The 24,211-nt window shown below is 39.5% G+C and overlaps 2 protein-coding genes across 3 annotated transcripts in view; one reads left to right on the top strand and one right to left on the bottom strand.

Moving 5' to 3' along the window:
* The first annotated feature begins 8,680 nt into the window (after nucleotides 1-8,680).
* Nucleotides 8,681-17,639, top strand: Mrpl33 (mitochondrial ribosomal protein L33). Its single transcript, XM_005322503.5, has 4 exons — nucleotides 8,681-8,807; nucleotides 9,637-9,655; nucleotides 11,930-12,036; nucleotides 17,338-17,639. The coding sequence occupies exons 1-4, from the start codon at nucleotides 8,720-8,722 to the stop codon at nucleotides 17,385-17,387; spliced, it is 264 nt and encodes an 87-aa protein (XP_005322560.2). The 5' UTR covers nucleotides 8,681-8,719; the 3' UTR covers nucleotides 17,388-17,639.
* Nucleotides 17,640-19,472: 1,833 nt separating this feature from the next.
* The window catches only part of Rbks (ribokinase), an 84,953-nt gene continuing 80,214 nt past the window's right edge, over nucleotides 19,473-24,211 (bottom strand). For both annotated transcript variants that reach the window (XR_013429141.1, XM_005322501.4), the window contains one exon: nucleotides 19,473-19,713. Coding sequence is in view for 1 of the 2 variants with exons in the window: in XM_005322501.4 (XP_005322558.1) it covers nucleotides 19,540-19,713 (174 nt within the window). In the remaining variant the exon portion in view is untranslated. The remainder of the gene's footprint in view (nucleotides 19,714-24,211) is intronic.

The raw sequence follows: 24,211 nt of genomic DNA, 5'->3' as shown, positions 1-24,211 counted from the left end.
ATTTTACTGTGGAGCTAAGTCCCCATGTAACAGTGGTCTACTTTATGTGCTTTGAATAAGTCCTTGCTGCTCTGCCACAGCAACTTATTTTAAAATGGACATGTTCCTTTCTCTTCCCCTCTCCTCCTCCTGTAAGGGACCGGGTGAACGACGGAGGAAGAGACCACCAAGAGACAGACTCATGCAACAGCAAAGGGTGGTTTATTGCAGATCCAGTGCACTGGGGCTCTGTGCTCACTCAACAAGGGAGAGCGGCCAAGAGCCCCGAGCAGGGGTTAAGCAGTGCTTAAGTACACTTTTTGGGGAGGGCAGGGTCTTTGCATACATCAGAGCAAATCATCATGAGGCGCGGGAAAATTGAACAACAACTCTCAAACATGATTAGCACATTCATTGGCGGGAACAGGTCAGTAGGGGGTGATAGGTCAGTCCTAAAGCGGGGTATACATTCAAACTGATTGGTTTAGGCCCTGAGGTGCCTACGTGCTGAGCTGCTCCAGGGTCCGGGTTATCAAGCAACTAGGTAGTCAAGGTTAAGCAGCTAAGTGGTCAGGGGGGAATTTCGACACACATCTACTGGGTAGTTCTGGGTATTGTCTTAACTGCCTCAGGAATTTCAGGTTCTGTGTGCAGTTCAGAAACTTTACAATACTTGGTCCTTTACATTTTAACTCGGGCTTTGCAGCTTAGAAGCTTTACACTGCCTGGTCCTTTACATTTTAATTTCAGTTTCTTTTATCCTTTCACTCCCTAATCTCAGGGGAAATAGAATTACCTTTTATTCTGGGCAGAGTTGAGCACAAACCCACCACAGGAATGAAGTAATTCAGACTTTGGGAATCACACCAGAAGATCTCAGAAATGACTATCTCCCAAATTAACAAGTGAATTACAACTCTGGACAGAACCCGCGGAATGTAGCTTTTGAATAACCTCTTTAAAACCTGTTCCCCCATGAGGAGAATCACAGCTTCTGAGACAGGAATCCCCTGTGCCTCTCCTTTGCTAGCAAAACAATAAAAACTTCTTTTTCCTTTTTCTCAAACTGTGTCCTTATTATTAGATTGACATTGGGGACAAGGACCAAGCTTTTGGTAACACCCAGGTCCATAACTTATTGAATATAAATTCACAAGTTATTTTCAATGGCGGCAATTCATTGAATAATTGCGGGTCACCTGATGGTCATAAGCTGTTCTCCAGTAAAATACACACACCGTTAGTGCAAAAGGACCAGGCCAGATGCAAACTTTACAGATTGGCTCAGCACAGCTTTTATTTAGGAATGAAATGACTCCTCTGATGGACCCACTTTTCTGGTGAAAGATGAGCCCCCTGGCTAAAGGGGGGTTTAGGGCCAGTTTAGGGTGGGATCAATGTTTTTGTCTCAGAAACTGTCACTTCAGACTTGATGGAAATTTCCTCCTTAGGGCCTGTCTTGTCACTGGGAAAGAAAGTGACCCCTTCATTCCTTCTCCTTGGGCCACATTATTTGGGGTTTGTCTTTTTCCATATCTAACACACACACACAATTTGTACCTTAAGGTTGTGCCAGGCAGATGGTGGTTGTTTACTTGTACAAACAATGTGTAGTTATTCTATCTTGGCACTTTTGCTCAAAATGGAGTAGCTTGTGGCAAAATACTGCTTTACAAAATGGAGTCACCTAGGGTAGGAATAGCCTGAGAACTACTTACTGTTCTATATATCATGGAGTAACTCAGAGGAGGGCATAGCCAGCTATCCACTTGTAGGATCTCATTAAGTTTCTGAGACTTGTCTCAAATACAAGATCCTCCTGCCTCAGCTGCCCAAATCCCTTGGATTACAGGTATGCACCTCCACACTCAGCAGGAAGAAGTTACTTTCTGATCAAATAATGAAGGTTGAAAAGCCAAAGCTTTTAGCAAATTGTCAAAGGCATCTGCGACACAACCCTCCATCCTTTTCTCCCTCTCAAAAAGGTAATAAACATGAAGAATTTGCAAATTGTTAAGGAAACACCAAATAAATGTGTTAACTATTAAACAGTCATTAATATGCACAGAAGGGAAATGACTATGGGAGGGGGGCCTTTGGGTGAGATTGGAGAGTCACTGCCTCCTTCCCAATTAGGCAAGAAAATGGCATGATCTCAGGATGCTGCTACTACAGAGTCTGAATGCATCTCCTAACTCTTAAGGCTTCCCGCTGCACACAGAACTAAGGCCTGACTCCCAACTCTACAATCCTGCTTCCCTGATCACCTGGCCCCGGGCCTTCCTTTCTAGTTGACCTACTTCACTTATTCCCACTCTACAACAGAAAGATGCTCACAGTGTATTTTCTAGTTCTGCCTGTACCTTTGCTTTTGTCCTGTCTGTTCTTCCCACTAGGTATAGTTGAGGAGACAAAATGACCTGAGGCAGAGTTCCCTGGTGTAAAAGGTGGCCAGTTCCTACTTGTCAAAATTGTGAGTAGGACAGCATCTTTGTCTTAGGAAGTCCTGCTTGAGTGGAGCAGTGATATACAGAAAATCAGAAGCCCTTAGATCCCAGAGTAGGGAGCAGACTGGTGACCCCAGGAGCACAGGGAAGCCAAGCAGGTACTCTGAGGTCAGAAGGTACAGGGTCAGAAGATTCCCCAAGGATACTGACACCCAGCAGGCCCCAGTGAAGAGAGATGGGCCAAATTGGGAAGGGGGCAGATGATAAGAGCACTAAATATCTACCTGAGGATATCTGCTACACACAGATTGAACCGGTGGGTGGCCCCAGCTTTCATCCTTATTCCTTCAGGAAGTCTTTGCTGTAATACTAAACAATTGAGGCAGAGGACCTAATTTTGATGATACCTGATCTGCCTGGAGGCAGCCGAGCTTGTAAAGGTAAAACTCTCTGCAGGAAGCCTGGGCTTCTCCCACAAAGTCACCCTTCCATCACTACCCATGTTCCCAGGTCCCTGGGATAGGTTAGAAAACCAACATTACTAACACTATGGCAAGAGCCTGGATGTGCTCCCTGACTACCAGGCAGGCAGGATGTAGGGGTGACAGTGGGCTGGACAATGGGCAGTCAGGGTCCTACCAGCACAGCAGAGGGAAAAGGCACAGGCTCCAGATCCCTGGGCTTGAATCTCATCACTAAGTGATGGCAACAGTGTCTGCCAACACAGTGCAGATGCCTGGACCCAGAATGGGTGTTCTCTTCCTTCATCTGCTTCTCTGGGCTGGGAATCCAGGCTGAACAGCTACATCTTTTCCTCCCTTTGGCACCTCATCTCCCAAAGTTGGTGCTCCTCCTCTAAGGCCTGCACCTTTTACCTCTGGACTGCCACAGTACTGTCATCGTTCTGCACTTTTATAAGGTACAAAGGGCTCATTATGTAAATTCAGGTGAAAAAAATCATGAATTACATTTGTATTAATAAACATTTTAATTAACACTTACCAGCTGCCAATAGTGTGTTAGGTGTAAGTAGCAGGTGGATGCTGCATGAACTAATGAAACTAGAAAGCCATCACCTCCTTTCCACTTTATTCGAGAATTTAAACCTGGCATTGTGGCGCAAGCTGGTAAACCCAGTGACTTGGGAGGCAGAGGCCAGGAGAATCACAAGTTTGAAGCCAACCTCAGCGATTTAGCAAGGCCCTAAGCAACTTAGTGAGACCCTGTCTCTAAATAAGATATAAAAAGGACTGAAAGCTGTTGGGAGTCTCCCTGAGAACTCCCCGGGGCCTTTCAAACATGGCAGTGGGCAAATTGCCATTGGGCAGCTAGAACTCCCCAGGCCTTTCAAATAAGGAGCCCCTAATGCAACATGGCGACTGGCAAGTTGCCAGTGGGCGGATAACAAGTTGTTTTGAAAACCTTCTAATTGGTCCTCCCGTCTTCCGTGATCGTGGACAGCTCATGCCCCCCATGAATCTTAAGCAGGGTGGACGTGCGTGCACCGGAGGTGATGATCTGACCTTTACTATGATTGGCCCCGGGAGCTTCCTAGTTTAAGATAACTGACTCTCACTTTCTATATAAGCTAGAACCAGCTTGCAGTAAAGTGCTTCATCTTTGTCACTGCTATCTGTGTGTGTGCATTTTAATCTCTGACGACGAACCTTGGCCTTTCAAAAGCTGTGCATGGTGGTGTATGCCTTAATCCCAGCAGCTCGGAAGGCTGAGGCAGGAGGATGATGAGTTCAAAGCCAGTCTCAGCAAAAGCGAGGTGCTTAGCAACTCAGTGAGACCACTTTCTCTAAATAATATACAAAATAGAGGGCTGTGGCTCAGTGGTAAAGCACTCGCCTAGCACATTGGAGACCCTGGGTTAGATCCTCAGAACCATATAAATGCACAAATAAAATAAAGCTATTGTGTCCAACTACAACTAAAAGATAAATATTAAAATAAATAAATAAATAATATACAAAATAGAGCTGGAGAGGTGGCTCAGTGCCAAAAAAAAAAAAAAAAAAGGACTGGAGAGGTGGCTTAGTAGTTAAACATTTCTAGGTGTAATCCTTGGTACCAAAAAACCAAAAACAAAACAAAATAACAGTTCACATGGTATCTTTTTTTGTATTTATTTTTTAGTTGTAGATGGACATAATACCTTTATTCTATTTATTTATTTTTATGTGGTGCTGAGGATTGAACCCAGGGCCTCCCAAATGCTAGGCAAGTGCTCTACCACTGAGCCACAAGCTCAGCCCCAAACATGGCATCTCTTTAAAAAGTATTTCCTGAACTATGAAACTATTAACAGTATAAAATATGCATCTTGTGTGCCATTTAAATGTAAATATTAATAACTTAATATTTGATGCCTCTCATCTCAGATTTATTCATTTATTTGTTTGACAAATATTTGTAGATGTGGCAGACATTGTTCTAGGCCCTGGAGATACAGCAGTGAGAAAAAAATAGACAAAGCTTCTAATCTTAAGAAGTTATGTTTTGGGCTGGGGTTGTGGCTCAGTGGTAGAGCACTTGCCTAGCACATGTGAGGCACTTGGTTTGATTCTCAGCATCACATAAAATTAAAGAAATAAATAAAATAGATTGTGTCCATCTACAGCTAAAAATATTTTTAAAAAGTTCTGTTTTGATGGACACAGACAAAAAGGAAATCAACAAGTACACAAATAAAATTAAATGACAGTAAGTGCCATTGAATAAAAATGTAAAGCAGAGTAAGTAGAACAGGGAGTTGGGGGTAGAGTTCAAGAACTGCTATTTTACGTAGGGTAGGTAGAGAAGTCCTCACTGATGAGTTGACATATGAGTGACAGGACTTACTGATGGATGTGAGATAAAGAGGTGACAAGTTGTTTTTTGGCTAGAACAACTAGAATAGAATTGTCACATAACCGAGGTGGAAGAAGCAGTAGAGGATGCAACACAAGTTTGAAAAATTGATTTTGACATGAAAAAATCATAGGTGATGCTCTAAACTTATGGCAACATGTTGGGACCATAGTTAAAGAGAGTATCTCTTTCTATGAGTCTGTCCTCATGTTTTTGCCTCTGCCTTTCCATGGAAACCACTCTAGTGAAGACCCCCTGACAGCTGCCCTGCCAAATCCCATCTCAGGACTCATATTTTACTTGATATTCATCAGTATCATTTTACACAGTTATCCACTCTCTTCTCTTTGAAACGTGCTCTTCACTTGGTGTCTAATATTCTTTCTATGGTAAGGCAGTGTGGGAAGGAATTTGCCCAGAGTGGGAACTATGGCAAGGGTTGCAGGACCCTGTGTGTGTGTGTGTGTGTGTGTGTGTGTGTGTGTGTGTGTGTGTGTGTGTCTGTGTTGCCTAAAACTTTGAACTAGAATCCAGGGAAATGGGGCTAAAAGAGAGTGTGGCCATAATGTATTGTAGAGCTTCTGGCAACCATGGAGTCCAGGATTCTGAGAATATCTCTTCAGAAGTGTAGCTTCATTTTATTTTTATATTTGGTATCAGAGACTGAACGCAGGGGTGCTCAACCACTGAGCCACATCCCTAGTCCTTTTTTAAATATTTTGTTTAGATACAGGGTCTTGCTGAGTTGCTTAGGGGCTCACTAAGTTGCTGAGGCTGGCTTTCAACTTGTGATCCTCTTGCCTCAGCCCCCTGAGCTGCTGGGATTATAGACATGCACAACCACAGCTGGTTGCAGTTTCATTTTATACTGTAAACTTTTGAATTAGATTTAATTTTAATAAAGATTACATGATTTTATTTTATTATTATTATTTTTTAAAATATTTTTTTGGTTATTGATGAACTTTATTGTTTTTATGTGGTGCTGAGGATTGAACCCAGTGCCTCATGCATCCTAGGCAAGCACTTACCACTGAGCCACAACCCCAGCCCCTCCACGATTTTAAATAAAGTTTAAAATCAACTAATCTAGATGGGTACAGTGGCACACACCTGTAATTCCAGCAACTCAGGAGTCTGAGGCAGGAGGATTGTTAAGTTTGATGCCAGCCTCAGGAACTTAGCAAAACCTTAAGCATTAGCGAGACCCTGTCTCAAATTAAAAAGGGGTTGGGGATGTGGCTTGTGGTAAAGTACCTCCAGGTTCAATCCCAAGAATACCTCCCACCCCACAAATCCACTAATTTAGTCCAATGGCTGTGTATTAGAATGTATCTTTGAGAAGGAGGAGGAAGGAGGTGGAGGGAGGAGAAAAGGAAAAGAAAATAGCGCACCTTGGGGAAATAGCTGATTCCAGGTTTGGTTTAGGGGAAGAAAGGGAACATGTCAAAAGAACATAGGATTAGCTGTAAGAGGCTCCTAATGATCAAATTTGGGGAAATCTGAGCATCAAAAAGAATAACACTTTGGATGATTATAAAACAATGAGTAAAAATCTATTAAGATGATACTAAAAAAAGTTAAAGGGGAAGAACATTTTTGTCACCATTGAAAACAACTGTTCATACTCTAATTATTGATAAAGAGAAAAAATAACTTACTTTGCCTTTTTAGGAGGATCATTCAGCCTCAGGTAATGGTGGAAAGTTTTTATCTACAGAAACAAGCCAACTAATAAAGAAGAAGGAATGATAGAAATTAAAAAGTCGCCATTGTGCACCCCCAAATGAAATTACAGAATGAAGAAAGGATCATAAATGAATGCCTAAAGCCATGAGATTAAAATTTGTTGTGGAAGAGAATATTCTTATATACCAAGGTATTTTTCCAGAGAAAGCTGCAAAGAGAGAAAGAATTGTATTGGATAGCATCTCCTATGAAGTCCCCTTATTCTAAGCTGAATTTTCTTTTAAATAATTTCATTGCTTTCAGTCAAGATAATCCATGAAATAAAATCTTATTTTTATAGGTCTGTAAAACTTAATTAATAAATTAAAACAGATTAGAATAAAGCTCCAAGTCCTGATTATTAGTTGGGAAATGAAGTTACTGATGAGGTCCCTGATGTTGGAGGAACCCAGTCCTTGCAGAGACATGAAGAATTAATGATGACAAAGTGGTAGGTCTCCATGACTAGCAGGAAAGGCACTGGTGTTTGTAGCAGGTCTAAGATCTGGGTTTAAATTCTGACTCTACCACTTACTAGTTTTGTGGTATTAGGCAAGTTATGAGAGTGTACCCGATCACAGTTATTCAGCCCTATTGCCACGCACTGTGCTGGGTGTTTGGATATGGCAGTCAAGGATGCACAGGGGCCTGCTCTCCTGGAGTCCGACAAGTAATTCAGGAATAGAAGGTACTCAGGTGCGGTTCCTGACTCCAAAGGGACTGAGAATAGGTCTCTACAAGATGGATGGAGATAGAGTTGAGTAGAAGGAGGATTTCTAAAAGGGGAAAACATTTTAGTGAAATACGTGGGGGCTAATGGTCTGCTGATAGTCCACGTAGCTACCGAGGCTCTAAAGCACGTGGTTCCCATTATTTAACGAAACAAGTAAGGAAAGCGCCTAATTCTGACTCAGGGGTAGGAGTCTGGGCGCGAACCCTGAATGCTAACGATGGCCATTTCCAGACGGTGGTTCCAACTTCTACTACTACACGCAAAGAACAATCAGCCCGGGCTGGGGGTGTGGCTCAGCGGTAGAGCGCTTGCCTTGCATGTGTTGAGGCACTGGGTTCGATCCTCAGTACCGCATAGAAATGAGTACATTAAAGATGTGTCCATCTGAAACTTAAAAAAAAAAAAAAAATAACAGCTTTTCCCCCACATCTTGGAGCCTGTGGAGGCCTGCTGGGAAAAGGACTTCTAAAAGGCAGATACGTCTGGAAAGTTGTGGTGCAAAGCCATTTTTGCTGGCTATAAGCGGGGTCTCGGAACCAAAGGGAATACACAGCTCTTCTAAAAATTGAAGGTGTTTATGCCAGAGATAAAACCGAGTTCTACTTGGGCAAAAGATGTGCTTATGAGTTCAAAGCAAAAAACAAACAAACCAAAAAACAACAACACAGTGACTCCTGGTGACAGACCAAACAAAACCAGAATAATCTGGGGAAAAGTAACTCGTGCTCATAGAAATAGTGGCATGGTTCGGGCCAAATTCCGAAGCAACTGAAATGGTGTGTGATGCTGTACCACTCAAGAATGTAAACTAATGGAAAATAAATAAAGATGGATTTGTGCTCTTGTATTTAAAAAAAAAAAAAAAGAAGAAAAAAGAAAAAGAACGGTTAAAAAACAATCAGCTAAACAATGTACGGGTTCCAGGTGGGGGCGTGGCTTCCGGCAGCTCCTGGAAGTCCTCTTCCAGAACTGGCCCATGCCCCGGAAGCAGTTGTTGGTTGGGCGCTTTGCGCGTCACGGAGACCCCAGGGGTGCGGTCGCCATGTTCCTTTCGGTGGTCTCCTGTAAGTGCGCCTGGAGGTGGCGGCGGGGGCCTACGGCGAGGGCGAGGGGGCCGTGAAAGGGCCCCGGGAGGATGAGGGGCGGGGAAAACGAACCGGCCGGGATGTTGCTGGTTCGCGGCGGCCTCACTGCGCGGCCGAGTGAACTGCTGGAGTCTGCGGGACTAGTCTGGATTCACTTAGCTTTTGCGGGACTTTAGAGTCTGGTCAGGAAGCGTGGGGCGCTTTCCCTCGGGTCTTTGTAGGGATGTGTCAGAAGAATCACAGGACGTCCCGGTTGGGAGGGACCTCAGAATTTCTAGCTCACATATTTCGTGCCCTAAAGGTGAGGAAATCTATCCCGAGAGGAGCAGTAGATGGCCCGAAACAACACAGCTGGGCAGTGGAAGCAGGCTCCCGAGTCAGTGCTCCCCTGCACCTGGCCGGCTTCTTGTTTAGACTTACTTTACCAACCCACCTAAAACGACGGTTGTTGCAGTTGCACAGGTTGACTTGTCAAACAAGATGCTTGTTCCATGCAAATAATTTAAACTTTAAAAGAGGAGGAAACAATGAAGTAGATGCGACCTTAGAAAGATTTAAAACGTTTCCAGTCCATCTGAAATGATGGTACAAAGCATTATATTCAGAATAGCGTTGATCTGATTGGCTCTTTTACTCTTTCAATAAAATGCTGTCGGGTTCTCAATATCTAGGGTGGAAACGATGATATACTTAATGACATATTTAAATGTTTTTGGTTATTACTGACGTTTGTATTAACTTTGCATAAGATAATAAATTTGTGTTTTTATTTTCTTTTCCAACCTTTTCTCTACACATACACAAAAAGTTGCCAAGAGCAAGTCAAAGTAAGTAAAAGTTTTTAAAATTGAGCTTTGCTTCTTTATGTTAGTTTTTTTTTCAGTTCAGTTGCTGCTAATGTATCCATATATTAAACATTTAATCTTGATTTTTCTAAAAGTTGTCTTAAGGGTTATTTGTTGGATTTTTGTTCTTATGAGCTCTTTTAAAAACTGCAGATGTTTCTGTATTTATGATGTTGTTACCTCTGGACAAACTTGTTGTAAGTGGAAAATATTATAGTCAAAAATGGATTTAATACACCTCACCTACAGAACACTTGTGCTGCCTGTGTACTGTATCTTGCTGCTTATTACTACCTTAAGAAATGATCAAGATTTGAAGTTTGGCTTCTACTGAATGCTCTTCTTTCATATCATGGTATAGTTGAAAAACAATAAGTTGAGAACCATCTTTATTTCTCTCCTGTCCAATGAAGCAGCTTCTGTGAGCATTCCTTTTTGCTTAAAGAAGCTTTCATGTCTTTTCTAGGCCCAGGGTTTATGAGCTTATTTTCTTGTTTCTAAACAAACCATTGGTGTGCTGTTTGGACTGTCACCATGTTTTCTATTTCCTCAAACTGGAGACCAGAGGCCATTTGTCTGAATCTAGCAGAATAAGTTGTAATCTGGTTAAATCACAGGGCCTGTTTTATGAGTTTTGTAATCTTTAGCATTCATGGTATAAGCACTTTAAAAATAGTAAAGAGTAAAGATTCCATGATACCACAGAGACTAGAAATAACAGACTGGTATTTTAAGATAAATTTTGTAAACAATAACTGAAGGTTTTCTTTTAAAAATAAAAATTCTAAAGGCTGTTTTAAAACAGTAAGATGTTAGCTGAGCATGGTAGTGCATGTCTGAAATGTCAGCAATTTTGGAGGCTGAGGCAGTTAGGATTGAAAGTTCACAGCCAGGCTTTGCAATTTAGCAAGGTCCTAAGCAACTTAGCAAGAACCTGCCTCAAATAAATAAATAAAAGTAGCTGGGGATGTCTCTCGGTTAAGTGCACCTGGGTTTAATCTCTGATTTAAAACACAAAGCAACCCTTAAAATTAGTTTTTTTTTTAAAAAAATTAAAGTTAATGAAAAACATGTATCTAAGTATTTTTCCCCCCAGTACTTTTTATTAAAAAAAAATTTTTTTTGTAGATGTAGTGGACAGAATGACTTTATTTTATTTGTTTTATTTTTATGTGGTGCTGAGGATTGAACTCAGTGCCTCGTGCATGCTAGGCAAGCGCTCTACTGTTGAGCTACAGCCCCAGCCCCCTTTTATTGATTCAGAGTATTTCCTACAGTGCTTTTTATTGATTCACAAAGTTTTTCCTACAATTCATTTATGTCAGAATTTCCCACTGCTACGTTCTGTAAGAGTCCCATGCCTTTGGTTTTTGTTGAGGTATTCCCTGCCTCTTGTGTTCTTTGTATCTTGTGACATTTGTCAAATATGTATTGCCTTTAGACCCTATACACCAACTCAATTTTCATAGCATACCTTTATTTCCTGGAGGACACAAATACAGCTTTATATTTTCCATAGTGCTTTTCTCAGAGTAAGCACTTGATTGAGATTTATTGTCCATCTTAACTATAATCAACAAATGTATGCCTCTTTGGAAGCACCGTGTTGAACATTGAAAGCAATGTAGTGATGTGGAACGTAGTCTAAAGTGTTTCAAATTTATTTTGAAAATATATGAGAAATGACATGGTCCTCTAAGGGAGACAAGACACATGAAAAAGTATAGGAGAGTTAAAAGGTCTTTATTGCATGGACTTCATCCTTTGGATGACTGTAACTTAAAGTATGAAGGGACAAAAGGTTTGTTATGTAAGTGATATAAAACTTTCTGTTTCTTTATTTTGTTCCTTCCTTAATTGTGCTCTTATTACTCATACTCTAGAATAGAGAGGGCTCACCACTTTTACAATTGCCTCACTTGGTAGCTGTGATCATCAGTACTTTTCTGTTAATACCCCCTCCTCATGGGTTCCTCATGAGAGATGGATGTCTGAGGCTAGTTCCCCAATGTGGCTTGATTGTTCTTCTATTTTCATAGATCATTACCAAATCACTGTGTGTTAGATCAAACCCCCCAATTGAAATCATTGAAACTGCCCTATGGGAAACATAGGCTGTGTTAGAACCAAACTTTCTCAGGGTCAACTAATGTCCACAACTAATACAACTCCTCAAGCTTCTCAAAACGTGCCGTCCACTTATGACTGAATTTAGTCCATTTCCTCAGCTTGTAACAGCTTACTTTTTAATCTTAGAACCCTTCTGGTGAAAATGGTCAGCCAAGCTGGGACAGGTTTCTCCTTCAACGCCAAGAGAAGCCGACTCCGGGAGAAACTGACTCTTTTGCATTACGATCCACTTGGTAAGATTCAGAGAATTACTGCACCGTAGGTTCAGATGTTTTTAAAGTCTGTTGCCTTGGAATATACCAGGACACAAAGCCAGATTAAGACCTTGTGCTCTTGGCACTAGATTCATATTTAAATAGAATATGTCAGGGAAAATCTTCAGGAGGAGATAATTAACTAAAGACATGAAGGTAAGAAACCAACCATGTAAAGAGAATAGGCAGTATCCTGCTAGAAACAAAGAGAGTGTCTTGAGAAGGGGAAGGTATGGTCTAACAGTGGCAAGTTATAGGGTCTAGATGTAAGTTAAGGAAATCTAGTATCTTTTTTTTTTTTGGTTTTGAAAATAGGAAATATTATTTTCCATTTTGTGCCCTCCATTAAAAGACCATCATGCAATTTTAAGTGGTGTGTATTTGTCTAAACAGACTTGTGTTCCCAAAGCCAGATAATATGCTCAAACCTGATTGCTGTTGGTGGAAGCCCATCCTGTTTCTGCATTTGATGTGAAGGTTGATGCCAAAACAAAAACCAAAACCTGGCAAGCAAATTTTTTTTTTGTTTGTTTTTTGTTTTGGTATTGGATATTGAACCCATGGGCACTCATTCGCTGAGCCACATCGCTAGCCCTTTTCTTAATTTTTAATTTTGTTTAGAGACAGGATTCTCATAGATTGCTTAGTGCCTTGGTAAGTTCCTGAGGCTGACCTTGATCTTGTGATCCTGCCTCAACCTCCCAAATTGCTGGGGTTACAGGTGTGTGCCACTATGTCTAACCATAATTGTTTCTTAATAATATTGACAAAGACTATGTTAATGACAGGAAGTGCTTTTAAAAAGTTCTGAGAAGTCCATTTGTCAGCTTAAAATTGCTTGAGTTTCATTTGTTAGTAGAAATACAATTTCCTGCTCATATTGCTGATCATTCATTAACATAATAAAAAGGGAATTCTAGTTTTATACCTGAGAATTAGGAGTCTGAATATCAAGATGATTCCTCATGTGGTAGAAAAATTAGTAGAAGAATAGTTTGATAGCTAGATTAGTGTTGTGTTTTTCTGCCTGATTTCTTTGTATTAGCTGGTGAAAACTCAAAAGTGGTGAACTTTATACTGAAGTAATTTTATTGTACCATGTTAACTCCTTTAGAGTTTATTTTTTAGGAACTTGCACACTACTAATAAATATTGATTGAAAAACCTTTTGCAATAATAGGTATGAAAAGATATTGGAGTTTTCATCCTTAGTGTGGAGTAGAATAAACTTATTTGTCACATTGATTTTAAGTTTTAAGATTGGGAAAAGAGGGCTGGGATGTAGCTCAGTGGCAAAGCATCTCCCTTGCATTCGCAAAGCCCTGGGTTTGACCCTCAGTTCCAAAAAAGACAAAAGAACCCCACCAAAAAAAAAAAAAAAAAAAGATTATAGCCATAACTAGTTTTGATCATAAGTTCAAAAAATGGGAGAAAAGACTCGTATATAAATTTTAGATATAGTTGGGACTTTCTAATAAGGAAATTGATAGCACAATTTTTGTCTTTTCTGAAGAAAAGGATGTTCTGGGATAGTAGACTACCTGCCTTTCTGTCCACTTATTGGATCCTTTGCAGACTTTTGTGATGAAGATGTTTGCCTTGGAGCCTGTCCCATTGCCCAGGGTACCTAATAGCTTGGCAATTTTCCTAGCATATTTTACCGACATGAGTTAAGTTAGTTTGAGGATAATGTTTTGTTTTATGAAGGAAATCAGGTAAAGAAATAAATATTCCCAGTTATTTGAGCATTTTCTAGTAAACTCTTTGGCAAGAACCAGCTGTATCTGCTCCTGTCCTTTCAGACTCAACTTTCCTAATGTAAAACTAGATGCTAATATCCAGGGAGGAAGGATTAAAGCTGAGGCCTAAGCTTATTAAACTTTGTTTATCATAAAGAGAATGAAAACTTGTCAGTTTTAATTCCTTGGGTGACTAAACAAGACGATATAGACTTTAATTGAAACAGAATAGATTTAGGTTAGCTGTAGGGAAAGAACTTGACAGATTCATTCTTCTATGAATTAAGCAGCAAATATTTTGACAGAAAATTTATGTTTACGGTTGTGGATAGCATTGTGTCATTTCAGCTCAGTTAACACATATTGAGTCCTTCTGTGTATCTGGAAACAACTCTATAAGTGAGTTGGAGTTCTCTCTCAGGGAAAGAAATAGGATAGAGTATTTTGGGAAATTTGTCCAGGGACTCAGAGCTACAAATGATAGAGTCAAAGTTTGAATCCAATGATTCTAACCCCAATTCCCTGTTCTTTCTGTTATAGGGAGCCAGTTTGATCTTTCTAAACTTTTAATTTTTTAAAAAATCAGAACTTTCCCCTGTGTTCAGCCTAGTATCTAAATAGATCATGAAGCCTCACTCTGATTCCTGCCACCTATCACTTTTCCTGCTTTAGTCATCCAAATGCTGCTCCTTTAAGGGCTAAGTTTTACTCTGTTGGGCCTTCTGTCACTATTACTTTCACCTTAATCTTTAGGTTCTTAAAGGGTTTATTGGAAATTCATATGGGTACCTCATGAGTACTAAATTAGGAACTCTTTTTTGTGTGTGTGTGTGTGTATGTTGGCAATTGAACCCAGGGGCTCTTAACCACTGAACCACGTCCCCAGCCCTTTTTATTTTATATTTTGAGACAGGGTCTCACCAAGTTGCTTAGGGCCTCTCTAAATTGCTGAGGCTAGCTTCAAATTTATAATCCTCCTGCTTCAGCCTCCTGAGCCACTGGAATTACAGGCAGGCACCACTGTGCCTGGCTTTTTATTTATATATTTTTCCTAAGACAGGGATTCATTATATTGCCCAGGCTGTCTTTGAAAGTGCAATCCTCTGGCCTTAACTTCCTGGAGGGTTGGGATTATAGACAAGTGCATCTCATACTTTTGTAAACTTTGCATTGTCTAGCATAGTTCCTTGGAATAAAATGTTTGTTCTTTTGAATTAAAGGAATTACTACAGTGAATGAAAGAATTTTCCTGAATAAAACCTTGTTGTATCAATCTTATTTGTTCCTTGTCTTGGTCATTTAAATAATCTCCTGATTGCTTCTCAGTGAGATAAGTCCCCTGCCTCCCTTTTTTTTCTTTTTGGTGGTGCTAGGGATTGAATCCAGGACTTTGCAGACGCTGAAGTACTCTTATCACTGAGCTACAATGCCAACCCTCCTTTTAGCTCAACTTTTGCCTTGGTGAAGAAAAACACAGAAAATATTTCTAAACAGCATTATTTTGGAAAGTGTGTTGTGTCTTTACTAACATCTTGTAGTGCTTTGTAGGTCCTTCTTAGAGGAGTGGAGTCTTAGGAGGAGCAGTTCTACTTATATTTTAGATGATATGAAGTATGCAAAAAATATCCCATATATTCAATGTCTGTATTATGTAGTATTCTTATTCATTGCTTAGGTGAAGTTTTGTTAACTGGTTAATGGTTTTTAAATTCAGCTGCCTTTTAGAATTGTCTAAGGAGTTTTTAAAAATGTTGTTTTCTAGTCCAATTCTAGCTCTACTGAACCAGAATTAGTGTAGGGGTGGAGGTGAGAAACAAGAATGCATTTTAAACAAGCTACTTAGCTATTTTTTTTTTTATAGTTATAGGTGGACAGTATGTCTTTGTTTAATTTTTTATGCAGTGCTAAGGATTGAACTCAGTGCCTCATGTGTGCTAATAATAAGCAAGTGCTCTGCCACTGAGCTACAGCCCCAGCCCTATTTGGCTAATTCTTAATCACACTTTGGGAATCTCATATACAGAGATTCTATCTATTGTGATAAAAAAGAAGAAAATACAAAGCTAAAATTATTTTGTATGGTAGAGACTATTGGGGAGTTTCTAGGTCACATTCCTTGAGTTCCTGAATCTTCCTTGGGTGCATTGCCTTTTTTGGCAAAGAGGAATCAAGTGGGGTGAGTGTAGGGGGAAGTGGTTAGAAGTTATTTGTGGGTTCTAGGGCATTAGGGGACTCTGGAACCCTTATTTTCCTAGCATGTAGAGAGTGTGTGCGCGCCGGGTTTCTGTTCTCGCAACTAAAAGGCTCAGGAGTCACTCCAGTTAAACTGGGCTAATTGGCCTGCACAAAATAACCATACAAGAGACATAAATACCTTTTTCTTTGGGGTTGCTGTGACGGCTTCTCTGACCTTAAGGGTCTGCAGAAAGAGAGAGAGCATGCGCTGACCCCTTTTATTGAGGAGAAACTATTCAAATGAGGCAAAGGGTCAGGTTTCAGGGGGCTGAGTCTGTCTTCATGATGTCCACTGTCAGCAGGTTGACTGACACCTGGGTAGGCCATACCCAAGGGCACAGTAAGAGAAGGGGACACACACAAGGCACTTCCATGGAAGATTCTATCCTAAATAGGGTAAGGGGTAATATTACAAAGGAACAGGTGAGCGTAGCTTCACCCATGGGGCTGTAGCAAGCACACCCATGCACAATGACCCTTGTACCCAAGAAGGGTGGGGAAAGATCTGCCACATTTCTGCGACTGAGCGCCTCAGCACCCAGCTGGGGAGTGTAACTCAGTCACGTGTAAGGTTGGTCTCCTGTGTGTGTGTGTGTGTGTGTGTGTGTGTGTGTGTGTGTGTGAGAGAGAGAGAGAGAGAGAGAGACTGGGTATGAAATCTAGGGCCTTGTATCTGTTATGCAAGTGCTCTACAACCGAGCTACATCCGCAGGTAGCTACTTGACTTTTATCCAACAAGATAGGGATCCCCCACCCCAGGGAACTATATTCTTGTCATATTTACAATGTTGAGATTTTGGTTATAATACTTCATTACTAAAGTAAGATGTTCCTGTTTGGGTTTATTAGAACAGCTCTGGAAAGTAGAAGTACCGTGGTATTTACTCTTTCCATTAGGCTGCCTTTTCTTCCTTGTCCTGCTCAGTTCTTGCTGCTCTGGTTCTGAGTCCAGCTCCCAGCCCACTCTTGCTTACTTGCTCCTGGAGTGGACCTCAGCTGTTGAAGACATTGAGTGTTTCCGTGTTTGTCACTTTCTTTTTTAATGTGAATATTTCACACTGATTAAAGTATGACCTTGTGGAATACTAAGGATGCTACTAATTTGCTGGCAAGTAGTCTTTTCCTCCAGTCATTTCTTGACTCTGGAATTGAGGAACTGAGTTTACAGATCACCTTCAAACTCATGACAGAGGAATAGTAAAATGTGAGAGAGGAGAGGTCTTAATGGCCTAATAACATATTTTTATTAAAAATGTTGATGACACTTTTTAGTTTTCTTCTACAACCCTTTTTTCTCCCCCCACAGTGAAAAAAAAAGTTCTCTTCACGGAACAGAAAAAAATACGCTCTCTCTGAACAATGGATTGAAAATGAACTTGATTTATAAATGAGAAGACTGAGGGCGGGGATACTGATTCAGAAATCCCACAGCTTGTAATAAAAGAAGAGGAAATGGCGTGGCATCACTGCCTCCTGTGATTTCAAGGCCATTGTGAAGGGAAACAATGCAGTGAAAGAAAGTTCTTCATATTAGGACAGACATCGTTGCTTCACATTTATTTATCTTTCTGGATATTTTTATAGCCCTTAATAAAAAATATTAAAATAGCCTGTGCCATTGTCTCTTAGTGATGTTTTCCCCTCCCATTTGAAAATTTAAAAAGCAACCACATTCCTAAGAAAAAACCATTGTTTCATATAATAGAAGATATTTTCCATGGTGAGACTTATGCAAGAACTTCTAGATTGCTGCTTGTATTTTATAGAATGGTCAGAGCAGCACTCCAGGTGATCTTGAAGATCCCCCGTCCCTGTATAATAATGGAATTGGGTGACAAGGATGAGCAGGAAGGACAACAAAGGAAACTAAGAGAACTTCTGTTTGTGATTTGTGCTTTTAAAAATTAGGAAAAATGCCATTGGTTCGTATTCTCAAGTCCAGATCACCAAAGCAGTACCTAGGATTTTTAGACAGTTTCAGACTCCTTTATCCCCTGGATCTCTTTTCTTGCTTTCCCTTTTTTTTTTTTTGGTGATACTGGGGATTGAACCCAGGGCACAGTGTGTATTTAGGCAATTGCTCTACCTCTTGAGCTATGTTCCCCAACCCTAACCTCCCCCTTTATTTTTGGACTGGGGATTGTACTCACGGACACTTTACCACTAAGCTAAATTCCCAGTTACCACTAAGCTAAATTCCCGGTCCTATTTATTTTGAAACAAGGTCTTGCTAAATTGCTAATAATGGCCATGAACTTGTGATTCTCCTGTCTCAGCCTCTTGAGTCACTGGGAAAATAGCTATGCACCACCATACCTGGCCATTCCAGATCTTAAAATTTTATTTTGGGACAGGGTCTCACCAGGTTGTCCTGACTGGCCTCAAACTTGGTAATCCTCTTGGCCCAGATCAATATATTTTCTTACTGTTACCCTCATATTTTCAAAACACTCCAGTTTTCTCCTTTATTTCTCAAAATTCTGGCTGAAAGGATTATTATTATTTTTTTTGTCCCCTCCTTCTCTTTGAACTTTGCTGGTTCATATCCTGTCCTATCTTAAGCACTTGTATGGGAGAAAGATGAGTGCCTGCCCTGGCCACAGCATTGAGAAGCAGTGCTGTTCCAAAGTAGCAGGTGTTCCCTCCCTATGGCCCAATCTGTCTCTAGAGGAAAAGCAGGCACAGTTCTCTGGAAATGGAATTGGATGTGAACAGTTGTTGAGTCTTAAGGGCTTGTGGCATTATAGTCAATCAGCTATTTTATGGCATCTTTTGTTAAAGCTGTGGTTCAAAGCAGTAACAGGTGAGATCTCAGTTATATTTAGATGGAAACTGTACACAATAAAGTCTTGGGTTACAAGAGAAATCTTACATGATCCTAACTAAGCCATGTGAAGGATTTGTGTCCTGCATGAATTGCTTTAAAAAACAAAAAGCCTTAACATCTGACCTAACAAATGTGTATTCAGCCCTTAAGCTGAAGGAGGCCCACAGGGTGTTTACATTAAAAAAAAAAAGTTGCTGATATATAAACAATATCAATAAATATGGAAACTTGGTTTATGTAGAAAACCAGAAGTTTGATAATACTTGAGCTAAAGAATGAGTATCGGCCACCTCTTTTAAGTACTTGGGAGATTGAATCCTTATTCCTTTTCTCCTTATTGAACATTCTGTTCTCTGGCTCTAGAGGCTGGTATCCACCACCATTGCTGTATGGTGCCACATAAAATTATCAATCTACAGGCAATAGAATATGCTGGTCCTGAGTAGCGATAAGTTTTACACAGATCCTGATTGTGGAATCTAATTATAGTTGGTTCTTGTGAATGTATGAAAAGCAAAGGATCATCCTTATAAATAAGTAAATGAAAACTTGAATGTGATTCCTAAATGAACATAATATTTACAAAGAAGAGAGAGGACATTTTCTAGTAAGTGTTAGCTAGGAATGGTCACCTCAGGTACATTTTATTTCCAGGTATCTTTACTTGAGGGATAACAGTAATCAAAACAGAGTAGGAGGAAGGTCTTTTTTGTATGGATAAGATGACTGTGTTCCTGCAGCTTGGACACTGATTGCTGCGATGAAATTGGATCTCCTGAGCATTTCTTCCAAGGACAAATTTGGGTAATAAGCCATGTAAAAGGCCAGAGCTCCCACAAAGCTGTCACCAGCACCCTGTAATGAAAAACACAGTTGTGAAGATAAGCATGTGGTCAACCTGTTGTCCACACTGTATAGTTTAAAAATGTAATTTTAGAGTAGTTTTAGATTTATAGAAAAGGGACAAGGACAGTGGCGTTTCCATATATCCCACACACAGATCTGTTAATATCTTAATGTGGTACATTTATCACAATGATGAAATGGTACTGATATATTAACTGAACTCTATTAGGATTGTGTTTTTCCTTCATATCTTTATTCTGTTGCAGGATCCCACTTAGTTGTCATGTTAGACTCCTATGGGCTGACAGTTTCTTAGGTGGTTTTGATGACTTGGATAGTTTTGAAGACTGATTAGGTTTTTTAGAATCTGTCTCATTGGGATTTGTGTATTTTTCCTCATGATCAGGCTGTGGCTATAGTTTTGGAAGGAAGACTACAAGAGTAAAGTGTCATTCTCATCGTATCAAGGGTAGATACTGTCAATAAGGCTTACCACTGATGATGCTAACTTTCATCGCTGGGCCAAGGTTTTGCCACTGTAGTCACTTTGCGCTCTCTCATTATATATTTTTTTCTCTCCCTTTCTTCCTTCCCTTCTTCCTTCCTTCCTCTCTTCCTTTGTTTCTTTTTGTCTGAACTGAGAATCAAATCCAGCTTTGGCTAAGTTGCTGAGGCTGGCCTCGAACTTACAACCCTTCTGCCTCAGCCTCTCCAGTTGCTGGGATTACAGTCATGTGCCACCACACCCAGCTTAAAACAATTTAGATGTTACATGATATTACTTGAAAAATTATTCTGGTATTCAACAGATTAAGGGGGCACTTTCCAGTTTTCCCATTTGCTAGTTCTTTAGACCCAAGAGTTTTCATGACAAATTTTGAGGCTGTTCTTCAGCCTTTACAAAGAGCCTCGATTGGCATGAGATTGTTTTAGTTGCAGCTGAAGTATTCAATGAGCTATGTGCCCAGCACAGTGATGGGTACTAGAAAAGAAGCAAAATCCACTGTGGATCAAACACTAAACAGTGGCAGAGCTTATAAATGTAGTTGGATTTTAAGAAAGGATTTGAATAAAGCCTCCCTGAAGGGAGTCCTTATAGAATGAACCAGACTTCTAGAGAGAAGGCAGGCCTGGAAGAACAAAGACCCCAGAGGCGGAAGGAACAGAGTGAGCTCAGGGAGTGGCTTTAAGGAGAACCACATTTCCCTTTGTTTACACAAAGCAGTCAATATTACACTTGCCAAGGAGTCATAGAAAAGCTTACATAAGTGTTTCCTGCGTGCCTCAGTGCTGAACAGTGTTCACCACTCTTGTCTGAAGGATGCAATGAAAAAAGATTCTTAACTGACCTCCATTTCAGCATAGCAATAGACATGAGAAAGGTCTGAAACCAGAGGAACTCTGAGCTGCATGGAGGATATATTATGAAATACCATTAGAAAGTCTTTAACGTACAAGAGATGGACAACACTACAAGATATGAAAAGGAGTGGCAAACTCTTAAGATTCTAAGACTTTATTTCTCCTCCTTAAATTATACACAACTAAATTCCAGGTAGTCAAAAGGTTAGATATAAAAAATAAAACAGTAAAAATAATAAGATGAAAGTTTAGGTGAGTATTTGTATAACTCTAGGAAGCAAGGCCACAAGTAAACTAGTAAACCCCAAAATTCATAACAAAAAAGGGAAGTATTTTAAATTTTTAAATTAAAAATTATATGTCCTAAGACACTAAATAAAGTCAGACGTACAAAAGCAAAAATTTGATGAAAATTCTTCCAATACACATGACATCTCTAATGGTCAAACACCTTTCAACTGCTTGCAAAAAGATACAGACATGCAGAGTCAGAAAAGGAAATGTAAACAGTAAACAATAAACACATGAAAATGTGCTCAATGATTAGGAAATGTGTACACCCTTTAACTTGGCAATCCTGCTTTGGGGACTCTCCAGCAGAAGTAAAAACTCCTGTATTTTGCGCATAATTAGGGGTATATGTACAAATATGCTTATTGCTGCACTGTTTTCCAAGGAAATCACTGGAAATAGTCAATGAAACAGGAGAACGGATGAATAGACTAGTAGATTTTTAATTTGGAAAATTATGCAATTATTAATAAGAAAATGTCAGCAATTTGGAGAAATGTCCTTTAGTTAAGCCAAAAAAGATATTTGAGCATAAAAGATATTTTTCCCATGGAGGGAAAAAAAGAAGGAAAAAAGTTAAAAAAAAAAAAGTCATATGAGTATGTATGTATTTAAGAATACAGAGAATGAGGACAAATATGTATCAAATTATTGTATTTTTTCTTATTTGCAAGGTATGGGGGCAGTATTTTTCCCCTTTATATTGTTTGTTATAAGCTTATACATTTTTCAAAAAATTTTAATAAAAATGTTTAATGACTAGGTAAGCCATGCCTCTGTGCCTCCCTCACCTTGACCTTTCAGCCTGATCAGAGAAGAGCACAGGGCCAAGGGGAAATATTCTAGCATCATGGACAGGAATTAGTTTTAAATATCTAAAACTAATTGTTAGATAGTGGGATATTTATTTGGCTACAGAAAGTTTAAAAATGAATAATACCACATGTTCTCACTCATTTGTGTATATGAGTAAGTCAATCTTGTAGAAGAAAGGAATGGAATAGTGGTCACTAGGGACTGGAAGGGCAATGGGGAGGAGAGATGGATAGAAGTTCAGTAGGGGTTCAAACAACAGAATGGAGGAATTACTTCAGGTTCTTCTTTGGCATAGTAGGGTAACTAATCATTAAAACAATATATATTTCAAAATGACTAGAAGAGTATCACATTCCCAGCCATAACAATGATGCATAGTGGAAGACAAGGCAAGCTTATTACCCTGATTTGACTGTTACACATTAGGTACATGTATTGAATCACTATAAAATATCCCATAAAGATGTGAAAATGTTATGTCTCAATAAATCAGATTTTTTTTTCTTTTCTTGGAGGGTACCAGGGATTGAACTCAGGGGCACTCAATCACTAAGCTACATCTCCAGTCCTATTTTGTATTTTATTTAGAGACAAGTTCTCATTGAGTTGCTTAGTGCCTCACTTTTGCTGAGGCTGGCTTTGAACTTGTGATCCTCCTGCCTCAGCCTTCTGAGCAGCAGGGATTACAGGTGTGCGCCACTGCGCCTGGCTCAGAATAATTTTTTTAAAAGTTAAAAAAAAGATCACATCAGTATCTGAAAACATTCTGTATAAAACATTCAACTGCTTTTCACTATTGCTAAGACCAAGGAAGCATAGTGTTTAGTGGAGGTGTGCTGCAAGCATCTTTAGACAACAAGGATTTTTACAACTTGATTTCCCTTCATTCTCAGTGCTACACAGTGCTGATAGAAATTGCAAAGATAAATTCTTCCTGTCTTAAAAATGAGGGGTTTTCCCACAAAGAAACTCTAGACTAGATGTTTTTACTGGAGAGTTCTTGCAAACATTTAAGCACAAAATAATATAAATTCTATGCAAACTTTCAGAAAATAGAAGAGTCAAGGGAATATTTCCCAAGTCATTTTATGAGGCCAGTATTATTACTGTGATACCAAAATCAGACAATGGCATTGCAAGAAAAAAAGAAAAAAACAAACAAATAAAAAACCAGATCAATATCCCTAATGAACAGAGATGCAGAATCTTAATATTTTTAGCAAAATGAAAAAAAGTATGTGTGTATATAGATATAGACATATATGTACTTAGAAAACCAAAATACAAAAAAATTAAAAAATGATAACTAAAAGATAAAAAAGTTTGAGAACCTGTTTCATATGAAAGGAGACTAAAACAGCAAAGACAATTAAATGTAACATATAATCTTTGATGGGATCTTGGGAAAAAATTTTAAAGAATACAATTGGGACATTATGGGATTATGCACATAAGATCATTTCAGGGTTAAATTTTCTAAATTTGATAACCACATTGTAGTGCTGTTATGTTCTTGTCCTTGGGAGATATATCCTGCAGTATTAAGAGGTAAAGAGTCATGATGTCCACAATTTACTCTCAAATGGTTCATCAAAAAAAAAAAGTGTGTTTATATATTTTGAAAGACAGTAATAAAAGAAATGTGGCAAAATGCTAACAACTAGTGAAACTTGGTTAAGAGTATCTGGGATTACTGCAACTTTTCAAGTTTTATCTTTTAAAATGAAAAACTATTAAAGAATAAAGAACTAAAAGAATCATCATCAGTCATTCTTTGTGAATTTGCAAATGGGCTAATTTTTGTCTCTGAATGATTTCTCTCTTTTTAAAGATCATGTGCATATCTGCTACAAGTCAGTGTGAAACGAACTAAGAAACCTCCTGCTCATTTGGGACTAGCCCATCTCACAGAGGAGTCTCCTCTGCAACTCAGGACCAGGCAGTGGCACCCACCTGCAAGTTGAGGGGACTGAGAAGAACACTTTCTGCTGTGACGGTGGATGCAGAAAAATGAGATTAGAGCTATTAGTGGCAAGTA

The sequence above is a fragment of the Ictidomys tridecemlineatus genome, chromosome 12 (genome assembly GCF_052094955.1).
Source record: "Ictidomys tridecemlineatus isolate mIctTri1 chromosome 12, mIctTri1.hap1, whole genome shotgun sequence".
Taxonomy (NCBI): Eukaryota; Metazoa; Chordata; class Mammalia; order Rodentia; family Sciuridae; genus Ictidomys; species Ictidomys tridecemlineatus.
This window is presented reverse-complemented; position numbering and strand designations above follow the sequence as displayed.

Bases quoted from the DNA above. Each gene is read 5' to 3' on its own strand.
- Mrpl33 (XM_005322503.5), top strand. From the start codon at position 8,720: ATGCCCCGGAAGCAGTTGTTGGTTGGGCGCTTTGCGCGTCACGGAGAC. The intron at 12,037-17,337 runs GTAAGATTCAGA...CTCCCCCCACAG, and splicing joins TTTGCATTACGATCCACTTG to TGAAAAAAAAAGTTCTCTTC.